This window comes from Hesperophylax consimilis, chromosome 1 (assembly GCF_061612785.1).
Source record: "Hesperophylax consimilis isolate HC1 chromosome 1, BYU_Hcon_1.0, whole genome shotgun sequence".
Classification (NCBI taxonomy): Eukaryota; Metazoa; Arthropoda; class Insecta; order Trichoptera; family Limnephilidae; genus Hesperophylax; species Hesperophylax consimilis.
In genome coordinates, this window is record NC_142836.1 from 41,170,104 (window position 1) to 41,197,497 (window position 27,394).

Consider the following 27,394-nt stretch of genomic DNA (forward strand, 5'->3'; position numbering starts at 1 on the left):
ATGCTTCACAACAAAGCAGGCTGGAGCTCCCTACAAGCTGCATTAATCGACCAAGGAGTCGATTTTTACGCTAAAAATTCAAACAAATATATCAACATCTTCCCGAATAACCCTCGCGACCACCACCTCACTACCAGACTCTTAACGACAAGGAATGAAGAATTCCACTCATTCCGGCTCCCCGAGGACAAACCGCTGAAAGCGGTAATCCGCGGCATCCCCGAGGATATAACATGCCAAGAGATCGCCGATCTCCTAGCCCACAATTACCCGGTGATCTCGGTTCATCGGATGAAAACCGGCCCCCAGCGATTAGCCCTCCCACTCATCTTAGTCAATCTTACAAAAAACGACCGCGCAAAACTCATTTACACCGAATTAAACACCATCATGAACCTCAGAGTAACAGTTGAGACTCTAAGGAACAGATTGAGCGTCGGACAATGCTTCCGATGCCAAAATCACGGACATAGCGCAGCTTGCTGCAATGCCCGCCCCAGATGTGTTAAATGCGCGGGAGATCATCCCACGCACGAATGCACCAAATCCCCGCACACACCCGCCAAATGCGCTCTTTGCGAAGGGGCACACACAGCCAACTACAAAGGCTGCCCATCCCGTCCCATCCCCCGCTACGCCCCCAGACAAGACAGTTACCGAAACCAACACCAATGGCGACACACCGAAAGGGCCTCCTGGCCCCTCCCTCACTACGCGACCAATAGGAACACGCAGGACCGACCCACCACTACACACACCGCAACCAACCGTCCACGCCCCCCTCCCCTAATGTCCCTACAGACCACCCCCCCTCCACCGCAACCCCAAGCATCCACCGACCAAGCCCCTCCCCCAAACTCCACCCCCCCCCGCGCCCCTCAATACGCAATAGACGCTCTCACCAGAGCAACCGAACAGCTACAAGCCTTCATGCAACAATCCCACCTAATGCTATCTAATACCCAAGCATTAATCTCCTCACTAATGCAATAAAATCATCATTCATAGAACTCAATAGTCACTCAAACACAACAATGGCTTAATGTCTCGAACAACTAGCCAACCATTATCATCAAAAGGATCCCAAAACGTCCGCCGAACCTACGTCTGTTCGGAAAAAAAATGTGCCATGGCGCATCGATGAAATACAAAAAGCCCAAACAAATCCTCAGGAAGGAATAAACTTATTGCAGTCAACTCCCGCAAAACTAACGACCACAAACTTGTAAATTAATAATTTATCTTTTAAAATCATGCCCATCATTATAAAGGAGCTAGAGCTTGTAAACCAAGCTAATTACTCTATTTGCCATTCTATCAAAGTCAAAGTCAGTTCTTCTGTCTGCTCGCTTTGGCTAGTACCCTCCCTCAGCTGGCTACCCGTGCCCCGCACGGCCCTCTGAGGACAGCTATCTACTACCATTGCTAAGCACAGCACAGTTCTCCTGTCTGCTCGCCTTGGCTAGTACCCTCCCTCAGCTGGCTACCCGTGCCCCGCACGGCCCTCTGAGGACAGCTATCTACTACCATTGCTAAGCAACCGACTTGAAGACTACTAGACTCGCTAAAGGCGCGCTCCTCTTCTTGGCTACCTGTGCTGCGCACAGCCCTTGAGAGACAGTAATCCGCCCCAAGCAAACCTAGGCTAGTCCCGAACAGTTGTGCCGCGACTCGATTCTATTTTGTTGTTCCCAATTACTATCCCGCGAGGACCCTATATAAATCCTTGCCTAGTCGATAAATGTTATTTTCAAAGTGTATTCGTGTAAATTGTAAACTGTGACTATTTTGCCATTGTAATCTGTGTAACCTAAACAATAAACTGTGTTTTAAGCCACCAAAAGTCTTATAAACTGGCGCCCAACTAAGTGGCCAGATACATTGTGCAAAAGTGTTAAAATCAGTGAAAATTTCACGTCCGCGCCGCAGCCCTCGCTTCAAGATGCAAGCCAATGGGGAAGGCGCTTTCATCAGCTTTACTCAGGAGCAATTCGCAGAATTCCTGAATTCAACAAAGCGAACGCAAACAGATGCAAGTAACTACGCATTGGGAGCAGTTCTGGTCCAGGGGGAGGGCCCCGATGAGCATCCGGTAGAGTATGCAAACCGCCTACTCTTACCCGCAGAAAGAAATTATTCCACGACAGAAAGAGAAGCTCTAGCAGTGGTATGGGCAGTCACAAAGAAGAGAGGATCCTCAGCACCAGCCCGGGGATCATATCCTTGTCCAATCACACGCTCTTAGCAAGGCTGCAAGGGAGTTTAGTGCCAAACCCATTCCACGGCGAGATGACTCATACCTAGTACTGCAAAAACATGGACCAACAAGCTACGAAATAGTTGCCATGACAGCCCCGGATGTTTCGCTTGGCACTTACCATACATCGGCGCTGACTCCATACCAAGGGTTTGTCAGACCACTACCAGCTCCAGTGATTCCCCTGCGCAAACGGGGACGCCCTAAGAAGAATAAATAAGAAATCTCGCTTACTACAAATCTGGATCTTCAGCGAGACGCTCCTCGATCCAGAGGGGGAGGATGTAGCGCGCGGAATATTACTGCCAATACACCATCTCTCTCTCCCCATATGGCATTGTCCCTGTCTTGCTGCACGCAGGCGACGAGATGCGCAGAACGCTCTCTACGCATCCCCCCCCACGCGGCCGACCATCCCCTACGCTGCTGACACAGAATGAAGCCCTTAAAAAGCAGCAACTCACCCTTACACAGTACAGTTCTTCTGTCTGCTCGCTTTGGCTAGTACCCTCCCTCAGCTGGCTACCCGTGCCCCGCACGGCCCTCTGAGGACAGCTATCTACTACCATTGCTAAGCACAGCACAGTTCTCCTGTCTGCTCGCCTTGGCTAGTACCCTCCCTCAGCTGGCTACCCGTGCCCCGCACGGCCCTCTGAGGACAGCTATCTACTACCATTGCTAAGCAACCGACTTGAAGACTACTAGACTCGCTAAAGGCGCGCTCCTCTTCTTGGCTACCTGTGCTGCGCACAGCCCTTGAGAGACAGTAATCCGCCCCAAGCAAACCTAGGCTAGTCCCGAACAGTTGTGCCGCGACTCGATTCTATTTTGTTGTTCCCAATTACTATCCCGCGAGGACCCTATATAAATCCTTGCCTAGTCGATAAATGTTATTTTCAAAGTGTATTCGTGTAAATTGTAAACTGTGACTATTTTGCCATTGTAATCTGTGTAACCTAAACAATAAACTGTGTTTTAAGCCACCAAAAGTCTTATAAAGTGTAATATTTTTCGGCGACATAAATTTAAATTTATTAAACAAAAATGATCCTATCATAATAAATTATGAAAATATTCTTACAAATAACTATTTGAAAAAATGTATAAATGGCGTCACTAGGGAAGTAATTGTTAAACAGAAAATAAATAGTTCATGTATCGATCATTTCTACGTGCGAATAAGCGGTAAACTGCCCGCTGGATTAACCAGTACAATCTTCGCATGTGTATGTGACTATAACATTGCCGATCACAACACAACAGCTATAAGTATACGCTATAACTCGGTAGATAATTTAAACTCAAATGATTATAATAAAGTTAAAATTCTTTCGCAAAAACTGGTTGATAAACATATTTGTAATTATGATTGGAAATCGCTTCTAAAGGAAACCGAATGTTCTGTTATTTATTTGAAAATTAAAAATTATTTTGATGACTTGTATAAAAAAAGCACAATTGAAATAAGCAAAAAATCAAAAAACCGACCGCATGCCATAAATGAATGGATATCTACTGATGCACTTTATAAAATTAAAAAAAGAGATTTTTTATACAAACGTTGGAGAAATGCTCCAACGAACAAATACTACGAAAAAGAATATAAGTGTTTTCGAAATATTTTAAATAAATTGTTAATAAAATTAAAAACCTCATACTATAATGATAAATTCAAAAATATATTTCAAGACTCAAAAAAAACATGGGACGAATGTAATCAAATTTTAGGAAAGAAATGTAAAAATGATTGTGACCAAGTTGCATCCAAATATTTGATGAAAGATCGGACCGAAGAAAGCGTAACAAATGACTTTGTTGATTATTTCTCTGACAATGTTTGCAATATGTTACATAAATGTAATCACAGGACAACTGGGTTTGAACCAGAGGAGATGCCTCAAAGCATGTACCTACCTAGGGCTAAAATTGCTGATATAGAAAACATTGTGAAGCAACTTAAAAGCTCTTCTCCTGGAATCGATAATATCAGAATGAGCGATATTAAAAAACATATACATATTAACATTAGGTCCAATTATAACCCATTTTGTAAACAGAATCTTATTTGAAGCAAAAATTCCAGATGATTTAAAATGTAGTATTATCAGACCCATTTATAAAGGAGGTGATCACACCATTTTGGGTAATTATAGACCAATCAGTATTTTGCCATCACTCGAAAAAATTCTTGAAAAATACATTCAAATTAAATTAATAAAATATTTGGAAGATTTTTCTATTATTGATACTAACCAATATGGATTCCAAAAAAAAAGGGCACTGAAGTGCTACTTCAAAAGTTTGCCAGCTTGATAAATAATAATTTAAATAATAAACATCATGTATTAGTCTTATTTATAGATTATTCCAAGGCATTTGACACTATTAACCATAAAAAATTGTTGAAAATACTAGAAATCATAGGAATAAGAGGGAAACTTCTAAAGCTATTTGAAAATTATTTGAACAACAGGTGCATGCAAATAAAGCTTTTGAACACTTTAAGTAAAAAAAGAAAAATCTTAGCAGGTGTTCCTCAAGGTTCCATATTAGGTCCTATTTTATATATAATTTATGTATCTTTTATTAAATTTATTTTTAAACATGTATAACACTTTGTGTACGCGGATGATACTGCATTGGTGTTTTCTTGCAGTGATTTGCAATTATGTATTGAACTTTTACAAAAAGATTACATTGAACTTTTAAAATGGTCTCACGACTCTGGCCTAATCATAAATGCAAAAAAAACTAAATTGATACACATTAGATCACCCAATGCCAAGGTAAATACTATTATACCCGAAATTAAAACACACAATTCAGATTGCCTACATGTTGGTATCCCTGCGTTGTGTACATGTGAAAATATTGAACTGGTTAAAAAATATGTTTATTTAGGTGTTATTATTGATTGTTTTTTCAAATGGGATTTACAGATAAATAAAGTCTGTGAACGACTGAGATCTATTATTAGTAGATTATTTATATAAATTAAAATTTTATGTTCCAATATGCACACTTCGAATAATTTATTTATCACTAGCTGAATCTATCATAAGGTATGGAATTACAGCTTGGGGATTTTCCTCTAAAACAAATATAAATCATGTTCAAGCAGTTCAAAATTCTCTTGTTAAATTATTAGCTCATAAAAGTTTATATGAACAAAGGCATAATGTTCCACACCTTTATCAAAATCTGAAAATCCTCTCGGTAAGAGCAATTATGTGGTATAAAATAATTTTTCAGCACATACATAGCCCTATGTACATAAATAGACTGGAACACACTTACAATACTCGATTTACATTAAATGAAGGACTAATCGTACCAAAGCATGTAAACAAATATGGAAAAAGAACGCTAGACTACATGATACCAAATTGTTTAAATATGTTACCTGCAGAAATCAAAAAATGTACAAATATAAAAAGAAATTTTTTGTTGAAAAATTGGCTAGCTGAAAGAAATAGTTTGTACTAGACTCTAATACAAACTATTTCTAACTGCATACGCTTTAATTGTTTTTTGTTTTTATTTTTATTGTATTACACCTCTCATGATATGAATGTATACATTTGATATAATCTGTTTAAGTTAAAAGCACCCAATGACAAACTACTTTAAAGTAGTTTATTGGGACTTTTTGATTTTTGTATATTATTTTTGATATTTAATAAAAAAAAATAAAAAAAAATATATATATATATTTTTTATGATATTTTTATTATTTCTTGTTTTTACAAATTAGAAAAATAATCGAATTTGTTTATAGAGTCAACATATTAATTAATTGTCTTATTTATTCATTAACAGTCATTAGAAGACTCAAAATCTTCGAAAGCTTTTAATAATGTACTGTGGTGGGGGCACATGTGGGGGCATCATAATTTTTTTTTAAATGTTACATAATTTACAGAAAATATATAAATAAGATAAATAAATAATAATAATAATTAAATCTATCCCAAATTAATAAAATTAATTAATCAAAAACAGCACAGTTTTATCAAAGGAAGATCCACCGCAACTAACTTAACGGTATTTCAAAACTTCATTTTTTTATTTTTATTGTTTATTGTTGATACATTATTTTACAATATTTAATATTTTAATTCAGTAATGTTGGCCTCACTGGGTAAAATGTTGGCATTTATAGTAATGTTGGCCTCACTCAACATTATACAATCATTTTAATTTTTTATATATTCAATAATATTGTTATTGGGTTTATAAAAACAGTTTATTTTTAAACAAGTTCTGCTGTGTAATTATTTAATTATTTATGAGTCATCGTTTGGGAATAACTAACATTAAGACATTCAGTCAAATTTAAACATTACACTAATTGGGGAAACTTTAATAATTTCTAATATTTTACTCAAAAATCAATTAAGAAATCAGTAATTGAAATTAAAATACCTACCTAGAAATAATATAAATGTATCGTCTGTAAGTGGGCTACCCACAGTTTGATAATGCCTTCAGAGGGCGAAACAGCTGTCACGCGTAATAATAATTACACAGCAGAACTTGTTTAAAAATAAACTGTTTTTATAAACCCAATAACAATATTATTGAATATATAAAAAATTAAAATTAAAATGGAGTTCTACAAATTAAACTTAATAACAATAAAAAAATTATACAATCATTTGCAGAAAATAAACAAGTCGACTGTATATATACAGACTTTTCGAAGGCATTCGACAAAGTATCCCATAAACTACCAATCCAAAAACTATTTGCTCTAGGAATAAGGGATAACATGCTAAAATGGTTTAGTAGTTATTTGTCAAATCGTAAACTGTTCGTTAAAATAAAATCTTGGATGTCGAAAGCTTTCCGGGCTACCAGTGGCCTACCGCTAGGTAGTCACCTTGGCCCGGTTTTGTTCCTCATTTTCATCAATGATATAACCAATTGCTTCAACGATGTCGAGGTATTGCTCTTTGCAGATGACATCAAACTATACAAGAAAATAACTGATATAAATCATTGCCATATACTACAGTCAAATATTAGTAAGTTTACAGATTGGTGCGTTCAAAATAATTTATTTTTAAATGTAGTAAAGTGCAAAACCTTGACTTTCTTCAGAAACAAAAATCCTGTTTTATTCGAATATTCCATCAATAACATAGCTTTAGAAAGAGCACGGAAATGAGAGATCTTGGAATTATTTTGGACGAAAAACTAAGTTTCACCAATCATATCCATCAAATTGTGAACAAAGGTATGAAAACACTAGGCTTCGTATTAAGAACAACTAAAAACTTTAATTCTTTACAAGCCATTAAACTATGATATGTATCTCTAGTAAGAAGTCTAATTGAATATAACTCAGTAGTTTGGTCTCCATCTTACAAAATTCACATTAACAACATTGAGGGAATACAAAAAAAAATTCTACGTTTTATAAATTTTAAATTAAATATCCCTGTCGAAGACTTAAAATACAATTTCTTATTAAATACTCTAAAAATACATACATTAGAAGATAGACGTAAAATAAACGATTTAACGTTCTTATTCAAAATACTTAACTCTAAATTCGACTGTTGTGAACTCCTGCAACATATAAACATACATACACCCACAGTAACAACACGACAAAATACAATATTCTACAGCAGCACACATAAGCGTAACTACATTGCCCACTCTCCGATACAACGACCATTGCATACAACCATACAACGACTCACAACGATTTCACACCATGGGAAATCATTACTTGGGTGATGTTCAGAGATGTGCAAAATGGGTACCCAAAACCATTTGAAATGCAAAATGGAAATGGGTCAAAACTTTTCCATTTGAAAATGCAAAATGCAAAATGGTTTTTAGAAAAGCATTTCAAATGCAAAATACCTATTTTCAAAATGCATTGAAAATGCAAAATGGTTTCTCAGGTCAAACAATTAATATAATTATAGAATTTTTAAACAATTTTGTCATTTAATAATGGACATCAAAGTAGAACAAACATTACATGATGGTAAATCCAAAAACACCACGACCATAAATATACCACTCTCACCACCACTACAGATTATGAAACCACAAAAAATTTGCGCGGGACTAATGTTGCCAACGTAAAAACATAGAAACTGCTATCTAACATTTGATATTATAGCGTCATGGCCCCATGTTCAGTATTTAAAACAGTATTTTTTGTAATGGTATCACTCAATTGCCAGGGCTCCTACCAGGGAGCAACTTGAGAAATGTAAATTATCTCTCATAGCGAGGTTGAGGACCGACTGATATTTGGGGCTAATGAAAAAAAGATGAGTGGAGATAGTAGGAAGAATGTTGCAAAAAAGCATTTAAAATGGAAAATGCATTGAGAAAAGCATTTAAAATGCAAAATGGTTTTTAGAAAAGCATTTAAAATGCAAAATGGAAAATACCCATTTTGCATTTCCATTTGAAATGGATTTATTTGAAATAAAGCACATCTCTGGTGATGTTGACATATTCAATACCAACTTGGCAAGTTTTGTGGATCATTTAAAACATTTATTTCAACAATACTCCTAAACACATCATGTAAACCTACAAATAGCTGTAATTTTCTGTTTATGTTTCTTGTGTTTGTATGACTTGTTGCATAGCTTTTATCAAATGTAATTTTATTCTTATTTTTTATGTTTCAAAGTATCTGTCAAATTAAAATTATACTGCCAACCATGTAAATTGCGTTCTCTGGGCGTTAAAAAAAAAAAAAAAGATATACCACCGTAATAAAACTAGGCTTGTGTGTATGGGGGATGTGCCATTTTTTTACTTATATGCTAAAGTATTCAGTTTATATCACTAACTAACTAACCATCACGCCGTTTCCTCGCAGGGGTAGGCAGAGAGGACGGACCGCCAAACAACTCGGTCTTGGCACAAACTTCTTGCCTCATTCACATTCATACATACTCTTCTATTATTCTGACTCTTGACATGGCCTGACTCGAGTATCTGATTCACTTGATCGTGCCATGTCTTCCTCGGGCGTCCCCGACTTCTGCTACCATTTGCATTTTTTTATTTATTTATTTATTTTATATATATATAAATTACAAACAATACAAAACAAAATGAACCTTTGTGTGTCCAACTGGGAAGGATCATATATCCTCCTTACACTCCACATGCCCAAACCATCTAAGCTTCCCTTTCTTAATCTTACTCATTACGCTTACATCAGCCTTGCACTCTTTGCGGATCTCCACATTCCTCACACTATCAAACATGGTTTTACCACACATACACATATATGTTTATATCACCCCCCCCTTTAAAATGATATTGAAGAGAACAATATGTGCAAATACAAATAGACTTTATTTATCTCAATAAATTATAATTAATATTTAATTATCTTACAATTTTATTTGCCTTGCAGAATAGCTGTTTTATCCCCTGGCTAGGAACCACTGGTCTACTGAAATGCCTAGGTATTTTATTTCGGTTTTTATATTCGGTATTGTTTTAGGGCCCAGGTTTTTATGTGCGCAGTGCATCCGTTTTCAAATCATGTCGGAACTCACTCGCTCATAGTTTTCAGGGCCGCCGAGAGGGCACGTTAGCCAAGTCCGAAACTTGGGGCCCGGGCCTAAGGGGGGCCCGGGACGGGGCCCGGATATTTTACTAAAAAATGCCAATGACACTAGGAACGGACGTGGGCCGGGCGCCCAGGCCCGCACGCTCCGTAGGCCCAACTGTCAGAGCGTGTTCACACACAGCACACAGCTATAATATGCGAGGGATAGCGTATTTCGGCATAACATTCGCCGTACATTCCAAATTGGAATATATGGCGAGCGATATGCTGAATTACGTCATCCCACGCATGTGTGTGAACACGCTCTCAGAGCGTGCCACTCACAGCTCAAGCTACAAGCACGCCATGCCGGCCGGCCCGCTGTGGGAGGGGCGATGCAGCCGCCCGCCGCGCCCCCGCTCATACTCACCCCCGGGCCCTACCGACCCGATCGGCAGACCGTCGCGTCGGCAATCCGTCGGCGACAGTCATAGCGGAATCGCTGCGCGCTGAGTTTGGTATGGTTTTATGGTTTAGTCTGGTTAAGTAGTGTTTCGTTTGAACTGTTTGAAGTAAAGTGATCGTTGTGGCGTTGTGTCATTGTGAAGTTTTAAGTGAAGAACGAAGCGACTCATTCATATAACACTAATAATGAGCTATCGCTATCAGCACAAGTCAGGGGCCTTGAAAAGAAAGGAGATGGAGAAACGAGAAACGTTGTCAAGAAAAGGTCAGAAAACATGTGATAGTTTTTTTATTAAAAGTTCTTCCTGTTCTAGTTCTAGCACAAGCCTAGGACTAGACTTTCTAGGACTGAAAGTTGCTCTTAGTAAGATTAAAGAGCTTTATCTCACTCCTCAAACTTTGGCCGAAATTAAGGGCATTGAACAGTATATGAATACATTTGAATGTCTACTTATGTCTACGACATGGTTTAAAGTGTTGTCTGAAATAAACTCCTGGAGTGTAGTTTTGCAAGCGAGACAAGCAACTCTGGACGTGGAAGTTGTCAATTTGCAACACTTAGTTGAAAACCTATCTACCCTTCGTTCTAAGTGGACTAGAATATTAGAAGAGTGTAAACTTGTAGCTGAAAATATTGGAATTTCACAAGAACTCCCAAAATAAAGAAAAAAGACAAAAGTTTTGGCTGATAAAAGTCATGAAAAACAGATTGATTGCCCAGAAGAGAACTTTAAAATTAATGTTTTTTTATGTGTTGTTTGACAGTGTCATTGGAAACTTTACCCGAAGATACAAAGCTGTCAACAATATTAATGAATTGTTTAAGTTTCTTTGGCAATACCCAAGTATGACTCAAGAAGAACTAAAAGAAAGGGTGAAAAACTGGTGTGAACTCTATAAAACTGATGTATCTGAAGAAGAAACGCTTTTGGAAATTGAACATTAAAAACTATTCAACCAGGAAACTTTTCAGAACATTTAAATCCACTGCAGTTACTGAATACTCTTTCAAACCAAAAAACCGAAAAACTTTTTGCGTTCCACAATGGGTCAAGAACGTTTAACAAGTTTGGGAATGTTATCTTTAGAAAATGGTCTGGCCAGAAACTTGGATTTTGATGATGTTATAACTAGCTTTGCAAACAAGAAAAGTAGAAAAGCAAAATTTTAGATGACAATTTTTATTTGCCTATATTATTTTTTTATAGTTTGTGGAGTTTTTACTATAATTTTAAAAATATTCCAATTTAGTATTCCATTACTAACGTATCTGTGTTGCTATAATATATTTTTTATTTGAATTTTATTTTAGTAATTTGTACATTTAAGGTTACCAATTTCTAATTAATTATAATATTTCATATTGCAGTTAATTAATTATAATATTTCAAATTCACTATATTTTTTCTTGTTTTATGTAGCTCCTACAATACATCTTGAACTTTTCAATTGGTGAGGACTTTAGAGTTTCTGGTAGTGTGTTATATAACTTAATTCCTTTGTACAGCAAACTGTTTTGCGTATTCGTTTTGTCCTTTTTGTTTAATCTTATTTCCTTGCTAGTCCTTGTGTAATGCCTCAAGATATCTTGATTAACGAAGAATATGTAAATACACACAAACAAGAAACACAAGTATTTTATTTTGAGTATTGACCATAACTTTTTAAACATTTCCATTGAATAATTATGCTAAATTCGAATGATTGGTATAATGGTATAAGAAAAGGTAATGAAGTAGTATTCCTAGCAGTAGCAGGTAAGCATGAACTTATTAATTGTTATCTCACCCCCCCCCGGTAAGTTGTGGGGAGGGGGCCCGGTATAGTCTACTAGACTTGGGGCCCAGATTAGCTGTCGGCGGCCCTGATAGTTTTGTATGGAGCCATAAATATACCACTATGGAGCTGTTCACACTTGTCACCTAGTCGTTCCGGCAGATCCCCCGCCACACCCTGAACCCTCCCCGACCGCTCCCAGTTGCACGCTGCGTGGTTGTATTTGGTTAAGTAAATAAATTAAAACTATAATAATGGATAAGGAAATAAATCCCGAAAATTTTATCCAACTGGTCGAAGAAAGAATTGTGCTGTGGGATAAAACGACAGAAGGGTTCCTACAGAAAATCTTTCAGCTATTATTGGGTGTACCCAAAATTTTCTTTTCACTTTTTTCCTTCTTTTTAATAAGTACCACATAACAACAAGAGCTTCATCATCTTCCATCGCGCACCATCGTCTACTGAAGAATGAGCAAATAAAATGTTTTGGTTGAATCGACAATTATTTGTTTTCGTAGAGTAGGATCCGATTTTAAAACGGAGGTGTGAAGAAGGCCGTAAGGCATCCGATTTTTAAAACTGGGCCCGCCTCCGATTTGAAATCGGAAGTGGGAATGGGCCTTTATAAAACGCATTCAAATTCGTAGCCATTCATATCATTATAATAATATTGTGTTGCTATCTGCAAGTAAACAGTAAACATCATTGCCAGTATGAAAACACTGGTTTTTCCATTTTCTTCGAATTCAGTAACCTACCAAATGTTGCCATACGAATGTATCATAAATTGTCCGCCAACCCCATGGACCTGAAAAGCCATTTGACAGATTATTAGCCCGATTTTGTATGAATGGCGTTGATGCCAAATCTAGGGTGAGGGGAAATTGCCTGGCAGCCGTCGTGTACGACTACTTTTGAACTGATTTGTATGCAAAGTGGTGCACAATGAACTATTATTATTTTATTTTTGTGTAGTTAATGCAATTATATCGGATTATGATTTTTTGGGGTATTTGATGGCACAAAGAATGGGATACGTCATAAAATTAAGGGAAGACGTATGGAAATATTGTTGTCATATAAAATTCAAATTGTTGTCGAATTGCTCTGTCCAGGGCTTTTTAGGTCCATGGCCAACCCAACTCTAGTTATATTACATGTTCCATGTTATGCATGAAGAAGGAACAGTATAAGAAAATAAGGTAATGTAATTAAAAATATTTACATTTATTATAATAAAACAAGTTAGTTGGATTAATTCTATTCTTCTAATCTTATATGGTTAATCTGAAATAGGTACTTAATTAACTCTTAAAAGTAAATAGTTTTATGCTTAATTATAATGAATTTACCTAAATCTATGAAAAGTTTTGTGTCACTAACGACGGCGGTATGCATACGATACAATTGTACTACCCCGGCCAGGAGCTCTTCTGTCCTGATGCGACTGGTACACCAGGGAGTAGGGGATTGTGGCTTCCTGGTCGGAAGACTCGCGGCACAATTTGAGTCTTGGGTTGTGGTGCTGTGTAGATTACGCCCCTTATCAAAACCAGTAAACGCCTAGGTATGTGATTAGTGTAATCAATAATATTTGGATGATTTGCATTTTTCTGTAGCGCCGTTTTTGTGAAAAATAATCTCAGGGACGATATGTTAAGACTGTTAGGTGTTAAGTATTATCTAACCAACTGTTAGCCTATTGTCATGTATACGCTGGCGAATTTTCTAGAAAATAAGCTAGCAAACAATAACTTATCATACTAAGAAAATAAAGGGAATCGGTACTTCAATAATGACGTCATGTAACGCGTTATGCTGACTGCTAGATGTGAATATCGGTGCTTTTCCTATGAAAGTAGAAATTTCACAATAAATTATTCTCTTTGATTTTTATGTCCATAGAAATAAGAAATAGTTCCAATCCACAGAAAAACCGAGAATCGTGACATTTGCCCTGTAATGAAATTGGGTTTATTTGTTCATCCTTGTCAAACATTCATAAATTTATCACAGTTAACTCCTTTTTTACCTCTCCACCTTCTGATTTTTGCTATTTTTTATAAGTTGCCACCAAGTATAATTAACAAACGTTAAAAAATCTTTGTAATGTGATTTTTAAAATTCAAGAATTTTCGTCCGAGTTAGGTGTTTTTCACGTTTTTATGTTTTCTTTGTGAAATTTGTATGACGTACGCGGTATTAACATCGAGAAAACATCGCGGAATATAATAAATCGAATCCCTCACGATGGACGACAATAATGCTCTTGGGCTAACGAGTGAACAAACTATAAAAATATTACAATTTCAAGATCTCACAGGAATAGAAGACATGACTGTATGTAGAGAAGTTTTACAAAGACACCAATGGAATTTGGAGGTATTATTTGTGTTTCTGTGAATTACATCTATAAATATATTTCCTTTCCCTTTTTGTTTGCCATGAAACATTATTTTTATGCTGCATTCGCACCCTTTTTGACAGTTTTTCTGGGAAGTAATGTAAATAAAGTCAGTAATTTTTTGGGAATATCATTTATTTCGATTAGGTAAATCGTATTTGGCATAAAAGTATGAATACGTAGGCTGTGAAAATCTGGCAACTGATGCCAACAATATTCCGTTGTGTATTTATTTATTTATCATGATAAAACATATTTCCAATAGACTGTCCAATGTCCGTCTCACTGGGAAATTCCTGTGTCGAGACAGATATAGGAGGTATGTAAACTATATGTATACTAACGCTGAATGCAGTAATACAACCTTTCTTTATAGTTTATAAGTGGATAATATAACAGAGGCTGTGTATTAAATGGTACTTTCCATAATAGCTTATGCTGTGTAATGAAAACAAATAAGCATATAGTTTCCGGGTTAAATATCAATATTTTTGGTAAATATTTACCTAACTGCTGCACTTTGAATAGGCACCGATTATGGAAATTATACATTGTTTCAACTCATTTACTACAAGAAACAACTATTGTTCAGAGATGGACATGCATTAATGTTCCATTTTTAATCAATGTTAAAAAAATGCCCTAATGATCTTGTGCCACCGTTTTTTTTAGTATGATGTGAGGTTTGCGAAAGGTTTCATTTCAATCTAAATATGCACAAGTTTAAATAACTCTCCCGACACAAATAGTTGTTTCTTGAAACAAAGTGTAATTTCCATAATCCTTGCCTAATGTGCGGTGATTAGTTTTATTTGCCCAGCACTTTAATTAGAGCTTTTTGCTTCCTTCAGAAATAATATTTTCTACAAAGTACAACGATCCAGGAAATAAAATGGAACTTACCTATATATATTATTTTACTAAAGCCGCTATTATGACAAAACTTCCTTATTATTTTGTAGGTCAGTGATCCAAAAAGTGTATATTGTCCTACAAAACTTCCTTATTATTTTGTAGGTCAGTGATCCAAAAAGTGTATATTGTCCTACAAAACTTCTTTATTATTTTGTAGGTCAGTGATCCAAAAATAATTTATTTTCCTACAAAATTTCCTTATTATTTTGTAGGTTTTGATCCAAAAAGTGTATATTGTCCTACGAAACTTCCTTATTATTTTGTAGGTTAATCATCCAAAAAAGTATATATATTGTCCTACAAAACTTCCTTATTATTTTGTAGGTCAATGATCTAAAAAGTGTATATTATCCCTCAAAACTTCCTTGTTATTTTGTAGGTCAATGATCAAAAAGTATACATTGTCCTACAAAACCTAGGTAGGTCAATGATTCAAAAAGTGTTTATTGTCCTAAAAAACTTCCTTATTATTTTTTGGGTCAATGTTCCAAAAAGTATATATTGTACTACAAAACTTTCTTATTATATTGTAGATCAATGGTCCAAAAGTGTATATTTTTATAGAACATTTCCTTATTATTTTGTAGTTTATTTATCTTGTCAATGATCAAGAAAGTATATTTGGGAAGAAACTAAATAAAACCGCCGTAACACAGGGACATCCCTACCATGGCGGGTTAAATAACACTTAAAAATGTTTCCTTTACCATTTTTTTTGCATGAAATAAAAAAAATTATCATAGCAACAAACCATACGTTCGACAAAAATACTGGCGTCAGCCTATTACATAAAAACGGAATAGGTCTTAGGTTGGATAACTTAGAAGCGTTAGAGTTAAGGAAAGCCATAAACGTCAATAGCAAAGTCATCAACAACCAAATAAACCTAAATAAAAGCCCTATACTCAGATTGTTCCCTATTGACAAAGAACACTCGCCTCCCAATCTCCCAACTATCCCTACCTCTTCCACTGTAGCTCAGACTGTCCACCTACCGTGATATCTACACATGTTAATTTAATTTTTAGATTTTTAGTATTATACTGCCCTGATGAGGCTACGGTTGTAGCGAAACCCGGTCGGCATTAAGTATTTACCCATAAGTGATGTTTACAAAGTTACTGTTTAATTTTAAATTTAAAAAAAAAAATTAAATATAGAAAATGATTCAAAATTAAAAATATATATTTTTTCTTAAATTATGTGGACCAGACATTTCGATTTTGGTTGATCAACGCTACATTTGAAAGCATGTGTGCTGCATTCAAAGTAAGTGTGAACCTTCTTTCAACAAAGTTGCTAGTTAGAAGTCCTGTCGTTCAATTAAAGTTGCTACGTCTGAAACTGGTATAACTTAACCTCTCAGACAAAGACTTTTATTTACTATGTGTTCCTTTGCGAACTGTCAAAACGTGATAATTTTTCTGTTATTTACGAGTTTTGCTAAAAGCTTCATAACTCACGTTTTGGGAAACGTAGCCTCATTCAAAAAAAACGTTTTGGAAAGATTATGAAATCCTCTATCGCATTGTGTTATTATACGTAAATATTTGCGTTTCTAAATATACATTTTATGAAAACGTCAAAAATATGTAAAAATCGCTTACCATTATTTCAAAGCCGTGAAAAATGTACTTTTTTCTGAGTATCATAATGAAATAACACTTTATATATTGAAGAAATATAATTAAAAACTATTAGTCACCTCATAATATTAACCGTCCAAACTAAAATATTTTTAATAAATTATTTAGAAACGCAATAAATTATGAACGAACAAGATGACAGATCCAATCGGCTTAGATAATGCACCTCTACGTTCCATAGATATTCTTGAATACAGACGCGTAGCGTTATTCATTATCGATACTCTGTTTTTTAAATCATGGCAATCCGTATACTAGTGATGGAAATAAATCGATTTTTGTAAAATCTCGCGCGAAAAGACGTTCTAATGTCTTGACCGCTATTATCATATTTATGTCTTTTGACGTTCTAATGTTCTGAGTGGTTAAGTTAATTTTGGACTTTTGTTAAAGTTAGGTTAGATTAGATTTGCCATTGATTTTTCAATATGAAATATTCTCATTATTTTCAGGTGGCAATCCAGGACCAATTAAACATAAGAGAAGGTCGGCCTTCGCTGTTTGCCACTGAGGCCAGACCCCCCTATGTGGTGCGAGACCACATTGCCCAGCAGGTGTACTCCACCAACGACAACCCAGACAGGGGGGGGCCTGGTGGTATCCGCGGTCTCTTCAACTTCATCATCCACATCGCCTTCTCCGTCTGCTTCAACCTGGTCTCCTTCATTCCCAACATACTGAACAGCATCTTCAAATCGGACGAGCGGAGAAGTAAGTCTCGTTTATTTATCACTAGCAATAATGTAGTCATGCTTTTTACCGCCAATGGTTCAAAATATAAGATTATTATTAGTTAATCTGTGACAATAAATGTCCCCATGTAGCCAAAACTCTCTAGCTGAGAGGTAAAAGAACTTCTCCTTTTTACCGCCAGTGGTGAAGCAGCTCTACTTCACTCTGGCGGTACAATGGCAGACCGAGACTTAAAGAAGTTCTCCCTTTTACCAGTATTTTCACATACACATATCTAAATTTATATATAATATATATTGTAGTTTACTACCCGGTTTCATCCGAGTTTCAACACCACAAGTGAGATTAGAGATAAAATGTTTATTCATTCATAATTTTATCTAGATATTACTTATAAGCATATATATTATTTGTTTTAAAAGTGGGAACTGATTTTTTTGGTTTCCAGCTCAGTACTTAGTTCTCTGTCAAACAACTTCATTTATGTCAATTTTTGGCAGCGTCCGAAGCCGGCTGTTTCTCATCTGTGTAAAATCCCTGTAGCTTTAGAATCGGTAGAAATTCCAATTAGAACAATTCTTCCGTTTGATATTCTTGCCATTGTCATTTTGGCAATGAGTAGTCGAACATTCAGAACCTTTTGTTTTATTTACGTTTCCAGTAGTTACGGATGCCCTGGGAGATGTGATGGGATTTATCAACACATATTCAGCGCGCTACCCTGTTCACCCCGTGTTCTACCAAGGGACGTACTCCCAGGCACTGAATGACGCCAAACAGGAACTGAAATTCCTACTGATCTACCTACATTCGGACAGTGCGCCCGATACACATAACTTCTGCAGGTATTTATTTATTTTGAAAAGATACATTACATTATATAGAAGGAAGATTTTGACTGTCCAACTAGGAAGGTTTCCCATTTTAGGACAGTCAAATTAACAGGTTTCTAATTATCATACATGTACACAATTATAATTACATAATATTAACACAACTACATAATAGTAACACAATTACATAATAGTAACACTATCTTGTTGAATAATATGACAAGTAAATTGAGTAGGTAATACACTAATGGCGAATATAAGAAAAATAAAAAATTGGGTAAAAGTTTAAATTTGAGAGAAAATAAGTAGGTATGTAAAAGCGAAGATACAACTAGGCGTTTGTGATAAATAATTATCAGATTACATTTTTTAGTAATATTTCAGAATCAGTCCTGCCTAGATCTAATAACCATTTTGTTATTTTTGGACTGAAGGATGACAATTCACACAGTTTCAGCACGGATTTTGTTATATATTTTAGGACCGAGATATAAGAATAGTTTTTGATAAGCCACTCTGTTGCTTGTTGGAACGGAAAAGTATTTTCTTTCCTGACTTCTACTATTATTACATATGTTTATTTTAGCGGGCATGGCTTGTGTTCCATCTGTGTTTAACCTAAGTATAGTCCATTCTAATAATATTAAATAGTTCTTGTATTAAATAGAGCCCCCCAAGTTGACTGACTGACTAGATTATAGTTCGTTCCAATGCTCTGGGTGTTTCGATTAGGGTATCTGAAAAAAAACAGACCTAAAAACAGAAAAAACATAAAATAAATAATACTGATGTCTGCGACTGCGACTCTACTCTATTAGTTGGAATTGCTGGAATAAGCCCTACGTAATACACCCGAAGGACCAGTCCCATATATATTGCGTGAACAAATACAAAACACAAGAAGCATATTAGAAACACTAGATCAAAAACGTATCCAACAAGTAACTACAAATATAACATTTGGACAAAAAGCTTTTTATACTATGGTACTAAATTCTACAACAAAATCCCACTCTCATTCAAAAGTCATAACAACATTATAACATTTAAAATTCAGATAAAAAGCTGGATACAAAATATAGGGATATCAGAAATAGAAAACTTACTGACACCTAATACAGACTGAAACAGAAACCACTTAGCAGCACTAAAAAAAACATAATTATATATTTATAATTATTTCAGTAACTTCGTATAATTAACATGCAGCACGGGTGATCCTAGTGAGGATATCATTATCTCTACTTGTAACAAAAAAGGAAGATAATGAAACAATTATTATTAATAAGGTTAGGTTAAGTATTTTTTTTTCTTTCATATTTTTTTAAAACTTCTTCACTGTTTTGTGGTGTAACCATCAATTAGCATCCCCTTGATTGAAATGTGTTATGCCAGGTACACCCTGTCAGACATGCAGCTGATTGCGTACATCAACGAGAAGACCCTGATGTGGGGATGCGGCGTGGAGACCCCCGAAGGCTATCGCGTGGCGCAGTCGGTGGGCGCTGGGCGCAGCTTCCCTCTGCTGTGCGTGGTGGCGCTGCGAGAGAACAAGATGACCATTGTGGGCCGCGTCGTCGGTAGCTGCTCCGCCCCGCTGCTGTTTAGCCGCCTCTCTCAGATCATCAGTGATAATGAGATACATCTGGCCACCGCCAGGGCTGACAGGTACTTCATTCTGTTTTATCGTAGGTGGCTAGAAATACAATACTTATGGCATCACCTAGTTTGGGGTTTATAGTGAGATACATCTGGCCACTGCCAGGGCTGTTGTTGACGACTTTGTAATCTACGTGACTGGTATGAGCACAGTTGCTGCACGGCAGAGTTGCTCTGGGCTGCAGCTTGCAGGTTGAGGATGACCCTAAGAAAGCACCAATTTCCGATTCAATACATATACCTTGGTCTTAATACATTATTTTTATTGTTATGTGGTTACCAAATAAGAGCTGCCAACTGCTCAGAGCTAGTAGAACTTTGGCATTCCCATTTATCATGTCCTGCACTGCATGGTGAGCTGCCGACACTCACTTTCTGGAAGCCTTATCTTAACTATACAGATTTTTGAATTATTTGAATTCCACAGAGTCCGTAACCGTATCCTCAGTGCCCCTATATTCAGTGTTTTTACACTTTTTGGGTATGTTAAAACCACCAAGCTAGGCACATGCCCGTATTGTGGTGGTTGAAAGAAATTGTATTCCTGATGTGGAAAGAATATTAGAATGGTGTTTGATTGTGAGCAGGATGGAGCGCAGCCTGAACGCCAGCCTGCGGCAGCAGCAGGACGAGGCCTATGAGCTGTCGCTGCGCGCCGACCAGGAGAAGGAGCGGATGAAGATGGAGGAGAGGCAGAAAGAGCAGCAGCGTAGACAGATGGAGTGCGATAATGCCGCCAATGAGGAGAAGAGAAAACTGGTGAGCGACTCCACACATTACATATTAGTGATCTGTAGGGTAGAAATGTTGTAAATATTTAAAAAAAATTAGGTATTATGTATACTTCTTTCACATAGAATCACAGAAAATCATCTCAGGTATTGTGTCACATATCACCACTGATACTCGCTCTGTCTCTTCTGCACAGTGCTGCGGGAATGAGTTGAAGGGCGTATCAAGTGATGCTTTATGTTGTAGACAGTGACACCGTGTAAAGGAAATTTTTTTCATTTGTTTTTAATAAAAAATAAAAAAATGTCATCGGACAGCAAAATGACAATATTTTCACTCCAAATATATACGTACATAAACTATTGTAAGAGTTTAAGATGAGATTTCACAGACTTTTACATATTGCTGCTTTTTAATAATTTATTTACTTCCACGAGTTCCAATATAGTCATAGCTCTATCATGTACAGTCTAACTTGGTTATAACGATCACGGCTATAAAGAGCAATAACATAACGATATTTTAGTTCAGATTTATCTTTATATAATTTTTGGCTGTTATAACGAGGTTGATTCACTGATATACTGTGCAAATAATTTTGTCAACTCAATTTCTGAATATATGAATGGGTCATTGGGGCTGAAAAAAACGAATAATTGGGAATTATTCTTCAAGTAAGAATAAAAAATAAAAAGGTGCGTCATAGCTGCCCAGCGCACAGCGGCGGCTTGCGGATTCATATGTTTATGGCGCTACCCGTGTAAGATTGTTGACGATGTGAAACGTTAGTATCCATCGAGCACGATGTAAAATTGTCATAAAATCTGCAAAATTTGAACTTTGCAAATTTGTTGCGTTTTTACGTCTTTTTTTTGTATTAGAAATCATCGTCAATTTTGTTTTAAAAACAAATAAATATGTTTATGAAGGTACCTAGTTACGAGTACTTACAGCTCTGCAGGGGGTAAATTTACGACAGTGATGGACAACTTTTTCAGCGGAAGGGCCGCTTTGCCTGTTTAAAGGTTTAGATTAAAGTTTTATGGTCATTTTATTAAAATTTTGTGTTATGCAAATCGGTTCTTGAAATTTATTCCATTTAGGACATGCAGCATAAATTAACAAAAACTCTAAAAAAAATATTCTCAGCCAGGGTTTTCAAGAATTACCCCAAACATTTTGATTTTTCTCTAGGGCGCGGGTTGTGCATCACTGGTTTGTGATAAGTAAAATTTTGTAGCCGAAAAGCATAACAATCCCGCAAGCTAGTAGTTATTTATGACAAGTGAGATTTTACAAGCGGTGCGATACGCACAAGTTAGTAACAAAAAGACAATTTAGTGATATTTTTCTTGGAAGCCTTGCACCAGGTGATGATAGTTACAATGCTTTGATTGTTTTGAAGGGGAAATTGAGAAGCATGAAAGGGAAATCTATAAAACAATCATTGATTATAAATTTTGTTTATAAAAGTTTATTTTTTTATAATCCTTTTTTAATAAGTAATACCTACTCGTATTTTGAAAATATACTGCACATTTGCGAATATATTAGAGGCATTTACATAAGACTTTTAAAAAACCGATTTGGATGTAACAATTAACAGTTATAAGGAGCAAATTTAGTGGATACCTTCGTACCTGTTATAACCAACTTTAGTCGATTCCTCGTGCCTGTTATAACCAAGTTTAGTCGGTCCCCTCTTGCCTGTTATAACTAAGTTAAGTCGGTCCCCTCGTGCCTGTTATAACCAAGTTAAGTCAGTCCCCTCGTGCCTGTTATAACCAAGTTAAGTCGGTCCCCTGTTGTGCCTGTTATAACCAAGTTAAGTCAGTCCCCTCGTGCCTGTTATAACCAAGTTAAGTCGGTCCCTTCGTGCCTGTTATAACCTAGGTACATAAGACTTTTAAAAAACCGATTTGGATGTAACAATTAACAGTTATAAGGAGCAAATTTAGTGGATCCCCTCGCACCTGTTATAACCAACTTTAGTCGATTCCTCGTGCCTGTTATAACCAAGTTAAGTCGGTCCCCTCGTGCCTGTTACAACTAAGTTAAGTCGGTCCCCTCGTGCCTGTTATAACTAAGTTAAGTCGGTCCCCTCGTGCCTGTTATAACTAAGTTAAGTAGGTCCCCTCGTGCCTGTTATAACCAAGTTTGACTGTATTGTACGAGGCGTATCCAGAAAGTAAGTGTACTGAGGCTCTCACAACCGAACGAATTTTATTTTCGACATGTTGGCTACACTTACATGTAGCCTGACTCTTCCCCTCCGCAACGAGACCGGTTCAAGGTCAGTACGTTGAGAAGTGTCGACGCGACAAAACTTTTCGTGAAAAATGTCAATACAATCTCCCGCCAAGTGTGAAATACGCGGCGTCATCCGTTATCACGTTTGGAAGGGAAAACCTTCGTTTGAGGTTTATAATTTGGTGAAAACTGCATATGGTGATAAAGCTATGAATCGTACGAGTATGTGCAAGTGGTATCGCGAGTTTAAAAATGGTTCTCACCTCTTCACCCTCCGCCAAAAAGTTCAAAACCACAATTTCAGCCAAGAAAATTATGGCATCCGTGTTTTGGGACTGTCAAGGCATAATTTTGATTGAATATCTGCCTCAAGGGGAGACCATCAACTCTGCAAGATGCTGTGAGACCCTAAAAAAATTGCGGAAGGCGATTCAAAACAAGAGGAGAGGCATGCTGACAAAGGGAGTCAGCATGCTGCACGACAATGCCAGACCACACACGGCCAACGCAACGAAGGAACTGCTTGCTTCGTTTAAATGGGATATCCTTAACCACCCCGCGCATTCCCCTGACCTAGCACCTTCAGATTTTTATCTCTTTACCTCCCTGAAGCTGTACATGGGTGGAAAAAGGTTTTCAACAGACGAGGAGGTAAAGGGGGAGGTGGAGAAGTGGACGAAGGGGTTGGCGGGAAACTACTTCGAGGAAGGCATCAAAAAGTTGATACCCCGCTTCACCACCTGCATTGAGAGGAATGGCGACTATGTCGTCAAAATAGCTTACATATGTACTACGGTAACCATGTAATTTTTATGTTTCAATAAAGAAAATTGTAACCTACAAAAATTCAGTACACTTTCTTTCTGGATATGCCTCGTATTTCCTCACTGTCCTCCGGACTCTTCTTAGTGTTTCTGTTCTTCCTTATTTTATCTGTATTCCATTCCAGGATCTGGTGAATGCAAAGAAAGCCATGGCGTCCCAACTGCCTGTAGAACCGGAGCTCACCGACCCGCAGGCCATCTCCTTCCTTATCAAACTGCCGTGCGGAGCCCGCCTGGAGAGGAGGTTCAGCTTGACCGATAGTCTTAAGGTGAGTTACTTCACCAAAAATAGCCTTTATTGTGTGATTGGGTGAGTTCCTCAAGAAAAAAATACCCATTATTATGTATTTGGGTAAGTTAGTTGAGAAAAAATACCCATTATTTCATAGTTACTAAAAAAAAAAACTTTCATTATGTAGTCGGGTGAGTTCCTCAGAAAAAAATACCCATTTTTATGTAGTCGGGCGAGTTCCTCGGGAAAAAATACCCACTATTATGTAGTCGGGTGAGTTCATCATGAAAAAATACCCATTATTATGTAGTCGGGTGAGTTCCTCGGGAAAAAATACCCATTATTATGTAGCTGGGTGAGTTCCTCAGGAAAAAATACCCATTATTATGTAGCTGGGTGAGTTCCTCAGGAAAAAATACCCATTATCATGTAGTCGGGTGAGTGACTCAAGAAAAATACGCAGTATTATGTAGTTTGTAATTTCTGTATAGTTGGGTGACTTATCACTATGTATTTATGGGTTATACTATGAGTTATTTGGAAAAATGCCTATTTCTATTTGCATAATCGGCTTGTATGGAAGCAGTTAGAATTTATTTGATCAATTCTATTCCTGTATTGACATAACTGTATTATCTATTTGGGTCATAATTTGAAGGTTAGATACTTTAGTAATGTTGAAAAGCATCCTTGAGATAATTTTTTCTTACGGAAGTGGCACTAGAAAAATAAAATTGTTCTATTCTTATCATTTCATTTCATATATGTAAATGAAAGGCACGGAGATAAATATAAAAATAAGACTTGCATTATGATTCGATAATTATGTACATTTAGTAGAGACCTTTATAAAGAGATTGGTATATAATATTCATATAAAAACAATGAATAATTCTGTCTTTTCTGCCAATGAAATGAGGCCGGCGCAAAAGGTAGAACTACCCTTCCCGGCGTTAAGCATCAATCGACCGAACGGGTAGAACTACCTTTCCGGGAGGCATAACAGATTGGATTGGATTGATTAGTGGTTAAGTTGCAAATGGGTCTGATTCCCACTCAGGCGTTGTGGGTTCAATTACTAGCTAAGTCCTTCTTCATTGCAGGATCAACATCTTCCCCTTATAATGATCGTATCAGGAGTTTTTTAAATTTTGTCAGGTTATTCGTAAGCCAGGAATGTTTGTTTTTCTTTAGAAAAAATAAATAAATATTTAGGAAAAGCTGTGTTTTACGGTACAAGTTTTTGAAAATTGAAGTGAGCACTAATCCAATATTTTATTTCAGGTCATCTACAACTATGTGTACAGTCACCCCCTTTCACCGGAGGAATTTGAAATAACAACAAACTTCCCCAAAAGAGTGCTCGACTGCTCTGAACAGAGCACAACTCTCGGCACCGTCGGCCTTAAGAACAGGGATGTACTATTTGTAAACGATTGCAATGCATAAGTAGGTCCTCGTCTAACCTTGAAAAGGGCTCCAACGCCTGAGCAAGCATTGAGGGTTTCACACTCAAACGCCTTTCCCGATAGTCCACAATATTTGATCAATTCGATGCTGCGTTCAAATCAGTTGCTGCAACTGATAGCTGTTGAACACCACAACGTCGAGATATATATGTATATGTATATATATGTATATCATAATTTGACCAATATCAACACCAATTACCTGATATTTGCATGACATTATGTTACGCGATGAAAATAACCCGACTTATTTGTTTAAAATAATTCTCATCAGCATGGATGCGCTGCAATGTCAGATATTGTGTATTTTTCACGCAGGAAATTGGCCCGTTTGAACACATCCAAGGGTTACACCAAATTGTTTTTTGTTTTTCCTACTTGTAAAGTATTTATCGAATACTAATGATAAAGATTTGTAAATAATTCTAGCTAGCGTTGTGCTATGAATGCTGCATAAATTACTTGCAATACTGATGATGGAAAAGTCAACAATTACTATAAAATGTTTCGGTTAGTATTATTATTAATTAAATTTTGTATGAAAAAAAGTTATTTCATTTCCCACCAATCCTTAAAGTTTACCCATTTTACATAATATGTACAAATATGCATGGCGGAAAAAATGTACAGAACTGTATTTTTATTTTGTACTAGCTGTACCCCACCACGCGTTGCTGTGGTTCAGTCTGTCTGTGCAGATAGAGAAACAATAGGGTGTGTTGCTATTACGTCCAACAGATTGCTCTGTTTAAAAAAAAAGTATGTTTGTCCAACAGATGGCGGTATTTAAAAAAAAAAAGCATGCTTTACCTGTCAGAGGTGACATCTATATATTGCAGATTTTTAAAAACGCATGTGTTTTTATAAACCTGCTATATATAGATGTCACCTCTGAAAGGTAAAGCATGCTTTTTTTTTTAAACAGAGCAATCTGAAAATCCTTTTTTAATACTTTAAGCAGGTAGGTTCCATAATATTGAATGCAAATAAGAGAGTCCAAATAAACATGACCGTTTCACATTTGAAGAAAGTATGTTCACTTAACCATTAAAATGGCCAACATCTTGAACCAGGAACGGAATGTGCAAACAAATTTACATTGACAGATGAAACGCAAAAGGGTTGAGTTGAAATAGGACTTTGCTATGATCAGTTCAATTATTATTATTACATGTCAATTACTATTCCACACAAGAGTTAGTTTTGAACTGCCAGTGGAACTGCGACATCCCATTTGTGAACTGTTCCGAGGCTAAAGAAGGTGGAGGACTGGAAAGAGAAGGGAATGGTTAGGAAGTACCTAGCTATGCAGATCTGATCACTAAATATGCATTTCTGTTTTTAGTGCTTTTCTGAAAGTTTCTTCAAGTATGGAAGGAAGGTGTATATCATTGCCTAACATCACTGAGAAATAGGCAGCCCTTTATCTCGCCTACTATTGTTATAAGAGGGCAAGGGATGACAAATTAGTGTCTAGACACCTAATTTTTCTTTATTTCATTTAAATTTACACAAGAGGCCTTGAATAAAATAATTTCCCTCAGGGCCTATGTCATCTCTGGGGATGTTGTGATGAGGGTCTTTTTGAGGAGAGGACAGGTGAACATGGGTCTTGAAGAGACCCATTTTGTAGGAGGGCGGAAACACAGAGGCCGGCAAATCATTACACAGTCGAGCTGTTGAACTCAAAAACG

The 27,394-nt window shown here is 36.6% G+C and overlaps 1 protein-coding gene across 1 annotated transcript; it reads left to right on the forward strand.

The window, feature by feature from the left end:
* Positions 1–13,982: 13,982 nt before the first annotated feature.
* On the forward strand, positions 13,983–26,231 carry Faf2 (Fas-associated factor 2). The gene is made up of 7 exons (XM_089639020.1): positions 13,983–14,425; positions 17,461–17,719; positions 18,363–18,546; positions 19,930–20,202; positions 20,781–20,952; positions 24,125–24,268; positions 25,516–26,231. Exons 1-7 carry the CDS (start codon positions 14,294–14,296, stop codon positions 25,678–25,680), a joined length of 1,329 nt encoding a protein of 442 aa, XP_089495146.1. The 5' UTR covers positions 13,983–14,293; the 3' UTR covers positions 25,681–26,231.
* The last annotated feature ends 1,163 nt before the right edge of the window (positions 26,232–27,394 follow it).